Below are 8,710 nucleotides of genomic sequence, written 5' to 3'. Positions count from 1 at the left end.
TATTCTCTCCCAAAACTTTTTGACAAATCTAGGTCAACCTCATTACACTACCCCAGGAACATGGTGACATTGTGGGAATCATTTTAGAATATTTCTTCTCAAGTTGACCTATTTCATTTTCCTCAATTGGAAAATTAGTTTCTAGGTTTTTTTGGGCCTTTCATTCTATTCTAGGATCTACAGTCAAATTTCTAGTTATAGGTTTGGATCCTCACTTTTCATAGCAAAAATGCAACTTCCTTTATGGATTTCAAGGCGAGTCTTCTATCTTTCATTTCAACTCATTATTTAATTTTTTTTGTGTCTTAAGTGGGTTGATAGCATACAATTAACACTTTATATATACATTACTTATTCAATTAGTTCAATTTTGCATACACATTATCACACACGTGCCAATGAGAGTATTTCCCTATATTAGATTCCTTTCATAATTCAAATTTAGTATTGACATCCTTTCCTTTTAGGCCTTGCTAATATAATTTAGGTTTAAAAAGGAATCATATTTAGAGTTTTGACCTTTCTCTACACATACCTATTTAAATGTTTTAACATGTGAAGTGGAGGCCGACGTCGTATTAAAGCACTTTCATTTCACCACTAAAAAATAAGTTTACCTTGGAATATCCTTCTTCTTGTCTTCCATAGTTCCTAGAAAATTATTGAAGGTGTTATTTTCCATAGATCTTTATACAAGATATTATGTGTTACTATTGGCCATTGTTTGAAGAAGTCTTCTAAGTTGTTATGATGCATAAAATACACACTTAATTTCTAGTAAATTGTGTTCTAACATTATGTAGCATAAGGGCAATTGAGTAGAATGTGATCTACTATTTCCTGCCCTTATTCACTTAACAATCGTCTTGAAGGATCTTCATAACCAAGAATTTTGAACCATTCTTCTATAAGTATATATTTTTGGAGAGTTGCCCAGATAAATGTACTAGCCTTAGGTAAACATACTTTGTTCCAACATAAGTTTAGAGGAATGTCTAAGGATTACAACTTTTGGGTTCCTACAATCTTATTATATCCTTCTTTGAATTTTTATTTACCATCTTTGTATCCTTCACAAATATTTTATCTAGACTTTTTAAAAATAAGACTTATCTTTAATTTAATATTTTCATAAGTTTTTATTTCTATTCTATTGATAAAGAAACGTCTTCTAAATTTTTTCATTTCCATTCTAAAGATGGGTTTATGTAATTTTTGACAATGCATTAGCTTAATTTGTTACTCTATGCACTTTTCATAATTATTTAAGTGTTAGGATTTATTTTAAGAGAGTTAAGAGGTTTAAAACTTGCCCATGATCAATTCTAAGAAGCTTTCCCAATATCTCTTTGATAGGTTAGTGTTGATGGATATAGATATGAAACTTGTTCATGCTTATGAGAATATTAAACACAAAATGAAGTATTGCAAAGATTTTCTCATTTTCATCATGACCCACTTTGTATAGGATATTATTGTGTGAAATTTAGTAGACTCATAGTGGGACAAGTATCTGCTAAAGGTATTTAAATTCATAAGACCAAGTTTTGATCCCATTAGAACCTACAACCACATTTATAGGAAGTATTATAAATATGAGCCATACTAAGAGGATCATTTATTCAACTATATTAATCCTTATGAAGTTAAAATTAGGTATTATTGTAGGATTGACTTGGCTTTGGCATAAGAGGTCCTTGAGTTCAAAATTACTCTTAAGGTCTTAGATAAGGACTTTAAGGATATCCTTGACCCTATTTACAAAAATATAAGATGTACAAATATTTTATTCTCAATTTAAAGATTCTAGGGGTGAGAGTAATGATGTCATGTATTAGTTCCCAATCAATAGATTGGAAATCCAATGAGTTTCCTACTCAGTTCTTGGATTCTCAAATTGACTTGGCCCATGAACATGAAAAATCAATTATGATCCTCTTCCCTTGCACTTTTGGCTCTGCAAACCAAGGTTGGTGAACCTACACCTTAACCTAACCTCATGGTTTAAGGATTTTTATAGTAGATAGAAATAGTTTGAGAACTTGGGTGATCTCTCAAGATGGAAAGTGACTTCTTGAGATAGATTGAATTGTGAATATATTAACTATTTAATTAAATACTGGATGTTTTAAGAGTGGCTATGTTAAGAATGTTTGATAGGAAAACTTTATGAATTCTTTGGAATGAAGTAAACCATATACAAGAATTATATATATGTATGTATGTATGTATGTATGAGATTGGTCAGAAGACTTCCTTGATATATTTGGGCCAATGCCTTGCTTCCTTGGGCAATATAATCAATTTATTTCAATCCTACATACACTATGTGAGATAATTTTATATCCACCCCTTGATTGGATATGATACTTTCTTGATCCTCTATGAATTCCAATTACAAATTTATACTCCTAATATTTTTATTGAATTCAACTATTCCTTAGATAAACCAACAAAACAAAATAAAAAAGCACTACACAACTAACTTTGATATTCAAATAGAAATATGATTCTATAATATTGCTTCATGATAATTGAGAAAATATTTATTCCTTTAGAATGAAAATCGCAAAGAGATTGATTAGTTGAAATAAAACCCACACCTTAAAGGAAACACAAGAAACCAATCTTCATTAATATAAGACAAAGCCAATTATATACATTTTCATTGTAGCTTGAAAATCATATTGTATTGTTGTTATCATTTTTCCTATTCAATCTTGAATTCTCTTTTATAATTAAAGGGAGTGCTTCAAACTATTATAATTTGAAAGGTTACAACCTTTGATTATATTCAATTAAAACCCTAATAATGATTAAATAATCATCTTGATAATGTTTAACAAATTCTTCATTCACTTCCTTGGCTAAAATGTTTCTATTCCCACTAGTTCGCTTTGAAATCTTTTTCAATTATCTTTGTTCTTTAGCTTCCTAACAAAAATACTTCATACAAACATTATATACATTCTTCCTTTATGAATATGCTTTTGATTAAATTTGGAGAAAATGATTTTCAACTTTATTCTAGTATCAACATTTTCATAATTTACTCAATCTAATTACTATTTTATTATTAGTTAGAATAGTAATTAATTCATTTACTAATCACTCCTTTTATAAATATTTTCCTTTATGAAAAATATTACACCTTTTAAAAATATAAATATTTGATATATTTTCTTCAATTTTTTGAAAATGTCTTTTCGAGCTCAATTTTAGGGCTTCCTTTACTAAAATTGCTTCAAGAAGAAATAATTTATGCTTCAATTTCCATAATCATGTATGCAACACTTTCTCAAAGTATTTTAACCTAAAGTTGACTTCTATTCACTTCCTCCCCTTTTTAACTTTTGATGTCATATTTCAATTGATGAATAAAATTAAAATTTATAATATTTAAACTGATCTTGTGCACACTTTTATAACATTATATTTTAATTCATGCTACACAAAACCACCATTCAATGAAGAAAATGTTTTGATGCTCAATAGTAACCACTTAATTGAAATCCCATTTTAATGAAATAATTTCTCTTGATAAACCTTTATGTTTTGTATTTCATTCTTGGTCTTTCATTGAAATCTCTATTTTATTATTAGTCGATAGGCTATTATAAGAGGACATTTCATCCTAAACTTGTCCAATGCTTAAAATAACTAACTATTTTGAGGTGGTTTGGACATAGTGGTTTAAATATCTAAATTCTAAAGGCATTCCCTCTCTCAACAAAAATGATTCAATTTGTACGCTGAAATTGTACTATACTGAAGTTTTCCAATTCACTTTGTGCATCAATGATTCACACTCAAAGTTGAGGCTTGCAAGACGATCAAAAAAATTTGAGTCATCCATTGTTTTTTCCACACGATCACCTACAACCATCTATTGAAATTGCAACCTTCTAAAGGTTCTTGAAATGTGCAGTAATGCTCTACCACATCTGTAAAAGGGGACCCTATCCATTTAGCCACTAGGTAGGGAACTTTTTGTGGCCAAAATATTGTCATATGCTATAAGGGAAAAAAACTAAAACTTGTCAAATTATTACCCTAAGAGAAAGTTTGCAGGGAAGTGTTGAATATAATTCCAATTGTTCTTAATGCAACTGAGTTGAGAAATCTTTATATTGCACGACCATGACATAAAACAACAATTGGATCCCATGATGATTATCACCCCCCACTCTCCCTTGTTTTTGTTTCACAAAATTTTGTTTATCTTTGTAGTGGGAAATCAAGTTAGCACTTTTTGAGGTGATAATTTGGAATTGAACCCTTTCACTAGATTTTGTATGCTTGTTTTCTGGGGTTTCATTGTTGTTTATGAATCTCAAATTTTGGCTTTCGGTAAAATGACATCCTTTTATTCTTCTCATTGTCTCATTCCATAGTTTCTCATGGATGACCTACATTGCCATTTTTTATTTCTCATATGCAAAATTGTATAACCAGATAGGCTTTACTTGCGAGGTTGCCCATGTATAGCATATGCAAAACCTCTCTTATGCTTGAAACCTCTGTTTAGCTAGTATTGAACTACACATCTAATTTTACTCATCCAACAGGCTGGGTTGACTAGTGTGAGCCCAGTTCCTTTCTCTGCCTACCTCCATCCTAAAAATTCAATGCTGTTAATCTTCTTTCGTTAATGTAGTTTTGATAGTGTGATTTTACTTATGTAGAACTAATAGTGTATGTTTGAATCGATGGTGAATCTTGATGAGTTGGGAAAGTCACTTACAAGTTGAGGTAGGACTCAGAGGAGAGCTTTGTCCTTCTATTGGATGTTTCTCTATTTGGTACCCCAAATCAGAATAGGGAATAGGCAAACATATTCCAATTTTGCCCCTAAAATGAGCATATATCCATTCCAAAAAATGGTTGTTATTGGAATGGGCCATTCCTATTCCCAATCTTTAAAAAAAAAAAAATTGGTTATATTTTTAAAAAAAAAATTTATGATTTTTTTTAAAATTTTTTTTTTTCCGATTTTTAATTTTTAATATTTTTAAAAAAATTTAATATTTTTTTTTTAACATTTTCTTTATTATATCTATTTTTAAAAACACAACTTTACCTTATTCCTATTCCATTTTTGTACAACCAAACAAGGGAGTAACATATTCCCAATCAAATATTGGGTTAACCAAACAAGAATGGGATTTCTCTTTTCCATTCCCATTCCACATTTCCATTCCTATTCTAATTTTTCAAAATTCCTATTCCGACAAATAAACGGGCCCTAAGGGTTAGGGTTCTATCAAAATTAAGTAGTAGAAAACTTAGAGTTATGATTCAAGTTCAAATATAGATTAGAGTTGCACAATGAATTATATCCTCTAATAGGTGAAATGAAAGAATCATGTACACGTATGTAGATATTATAAATTATATTTATTTAGATAAGTTTTAGGTTTAGAATTAGGTTCAATTGTAGTTATGTTAGGTTTACAATTCAATGTATAAAGATAACATTCAATAAGATTAACATCGTTGTTTTATCTGGAGTAGGCTTTAAAATGGATAAGAATAGGGATATAATTCAAGAAAGGGTAAGAGTTCCATTTAACAAGGGTTACGGTTCAATTAAAGTTATATGATAGAAATTTGAGAGTGATTATTAATTATGATTACATATTAGGACATTAGTTAGGGCTACACAATTAATTTTTTAGAGCTAGCATGGATGTTAACCAACAATTTTAGAATATTATTGAGTTTGCAAGTTAGGAGAGGAGGAGGATCCTATGGCTTCCTTATTTGGTGAATTTAGACAAATTATGCATCTCTGTAATTTTCCATTGATGATTGCATTTTCAAAGTGTAAATCGTGAGTAATTTTAATTTATATTTGATGGATTTTCTTCATGTCCCTGTCGTTTTAATCGTGTTTAATTTTTTCATGAGAGAGAGAGAGAGAGAGAGAGAGAGAGAGAGAGAGAGAGAGATCAAAATCAAAGACTACGAGGAAGTGGCAGAGGAGGAGGACAATGAATATGCGAGGGGGAAAATGAAGAGATATAACAACACATGCATGGGCGCACAAACACACAAAATATAAAGTGATAGATAGATTAGATATATCAATGAGAAATAGATGAAATGTGATATAGATAGAAGGAGGTCAAAGGCAGATTAGAAAGAGACATATGAATATAGAAATAAAGAGAGATAGTGATCAATAAATATATCATAATATCATCATTTAATATATATTTTACTATTAGCGTTCCATTACACCTTCAAAAATGCAATTGGTAATAGTAACATCCTAAAATGTCCCCAACATCATTCTCTTAAATTGCTGCCTGATATATATATAATTTAAGTCATATTTTATTAATGAGGGCGAATCAAAAAACATAATAGTCAATGTGGACAATTGCTTATAACCCGCGTTGTGAAACTTGCGTAGCCTGTGGCTAATATGATTTGATGCATTGCAAGTTTGTGATGTCATCTCCTGCACGTCTCAATATCACAGCGCTGTGCAGAGAAGGTTGGTTTCCTCTAGTTCGTAACACATTTCTAGGTCAACAAATCCACTCTCTCGTTGCAGACAGTAGATTTGCATTTACATCTTTACAGAATAAGGTGATGAACATGTATGTCAAGTGTGGGAGTTTGGTTGAAGGCCATAGAGTCTTGGAGGGAATGAGAGAAGGAGACAGCGTGTCGTGGAATACCATGATTGCAGCTTACCAGAGAGAGGAATGTGTTAACGAGGCACTGCTTCTGTTCACCCAAATGCGACGAGCAGGTGTCCAACCAGATCACTTCACCTTTGCCACTATACTTCCTGCCTCTGCCAAAACACGCTCTTTGGATTGGGGTATGGACGTCCACCGACGTGTGATTGAAGGGGGATTTTTATCGGATGTTGTAGTTGCGAGTGCTCTGGTAGACATGTATGCTAAATGTGGAAGAATACACAAGGCGCAACAACTGTTTGACAAAATGCCTCACAGAAATGTGGTCTCCTGGACTGCAATGATCACGGGATATGCACAAAATGATGCTCTTGACGAGGCGTTTAAGATTTTCGAAAAAATGCCTCGACCGGACATTATCTCCTGGAATGCCATGGTTGCCGGATACGCTCAGAATGGATTTGTCGATAAGGCCATAGAAACATTTAAGCAACTACGATTTGTAGGTTTAATGCCAAACTCTACAACCTTTGCCAGTATCCTCCCAGCCTGTGCCCAAGCGGGAGCTCTGGAGCAGGGTATGGAAATCCATCAAAATATAATCAAAACTGGATTTTCACTAGATATTGTAGTTGCAAGTGCCCTCGTAGACATGTATGCAAAGTGTGGAAGAATACTCAAGGCATGTGAACTGTTCGAAAAAATACCCCAAAGAAACGTGGTCTCATGGACCGCGATGATTGCAGGATACGCACAAAGTGGATATTTTGAGAAGGCAGTGGAAACTTTCAGTGAAATGCATTTGGCAGGGGTAAATCCAAATTCAACAACATTTGCCGGCATCCTTCAAGCCTGTGCCAAAGTTGGAGCTTTGGAACAGGGCATGGGATTCCATCAGAGAATTATTGAAAGCGGGCTGTTGTCAGATACGATTGTTGGGAATGCCCTGTTAGACATGTATGCAAAATGCGGAAGCATACACCAGGCACGGAAACTGTTTGACAAAATGCCTCAGAGAAGTGTAATCTCATGGAATGCCATGATCACAGGATACGCGCAAAATGGATATTTTAAGAACTCTCTTACACTCTTTGAAGCTATGAAACACTCTGGAACAAATCCAGACCGTGCAACCTTTGCTTGTGTTATTTTCGCATGCAGTCATGCTGGTCTAGTGGATGAGGGCTGCAAATATTTCGAAAGTATGATTATCTCTTATTGCATTACTCGCATAATTGATCATTATGTCTGCATGGTTGATCTTCTTGGCCGTGCTGGCTATCTTGAAGAAACTCTAAACTTTATTATCAAAATGCCCATTAAACCCCTCGTGATTGTTTGGATGTGTTTGCTTGGTGCCTGTAAGTCATATAAGGATATAGTGTTAGGAGTATATACAGCAAATCTTCTTTTTGAGCTGGATTCTAAAAATGCTGCGACTTATGTTCTTCTGTCAAACATCTACGCAGAGCTCGGGAAGTGGGGTGAGGTTCAAAAGATTAGGAGATTGATTAAAGATAGAAGAATAAAAAAGGTGCCTGGCTGTAGTTGGATTGAAGTCAATAAAAAGGTGCATGTTTTTGTGTAGGGAAAATATCACAAACACAAACACAGACACAGGATAACTATCCAAAGTTGGAGAAATTGTCTCCAGATGTGTATGCAGTAGGGTAGTTTGTTGATTGAAGTCATTCATTGTATGATGTTGGGGAAGATGACAAAGTTATTCCTCTGCCATCTGTCACAACTCATATTTAACTTCCAAAATTGTCGCTTACTTTCTTTCCACCTGTACATTATCGAATTTATTTTATTCTTTATTCAATTAATGGAGAGCACTTTTCTGTTGAGCATTATTGATGAATGGTTATCAGGGTAATGATTTTTCTCAGATGATTAAGGGCAGTTGCGGTATTAATTGTTTCGAAGATAACTACATACTTCATTGCGGACCTTTATCGGAAACATCTAGAAATGAGATAATGCCACGACCATTAGTCTTTTAATGCTGTGGTGCAACAGAAGGGCGGGAGTCTGGAGTTGAGTTGTAGAAACTA

The 8,710-nt window shown here is 33.0% G+C and overlaps 1 protein-coding gene across 2 annotated transcripts; it reads left to right on the top strand.

Annotated features, from left to right (window-relative positions):
• Positions 1-6,405: 6,405 nt before the first annotated feature.
• LOC149538857 (pentatricopeptide repeat-containing protein At1g08070, chloroplastic-like) lies at positions 6,406-8,509 on the top strand. 2 transcript variants are annotated; one of them, XM_089798972.1, is made up of 2 exons: positions 6,409-7,855; positions 8,123-8,509. In XM_089798972.1, the coding sequence occupies exons 1-2, from the start codon at positions 6,439-6,441 to the stop codon at positions 8,239-8,241; spliced, it is 1,536 nt and encodes a 511-aa protein (XP_089655098.1). In that variant the 5' UTR covers positions 6,409-6,438; the 3' UTR covers positions 8,242-8,509. The 2 variants fall into 2 exon arrangements, with proteins under 2 accessions (XP_089655097.1, XP_089655098.1); XM_089798971.1 differs by having other exon boundaries at positions 6,406-8,509.
• Positions 8,510-8,710: the final 201 nt, after the last annotated feature.

Source organism: Cupressus sempervirens, chromosome 9, assembly GCF_028749045.1.
Source record: "Cupressus sempervirens isolate cs-2001-9-10 chromosome 9, ASM2874904v1, whole genome shotgun sequence".
In the NCBI taxonomy this organism is placed as follows: Eukaryota; Viridiplantae; Streptophyta; class Pinopsida; order Cupressales; family Cupressaceae; genus Cupressus; species Cupressus sempervirens.
This window is presented reverse-complemented; position numbering and strand designations above follow the sequence as displayed.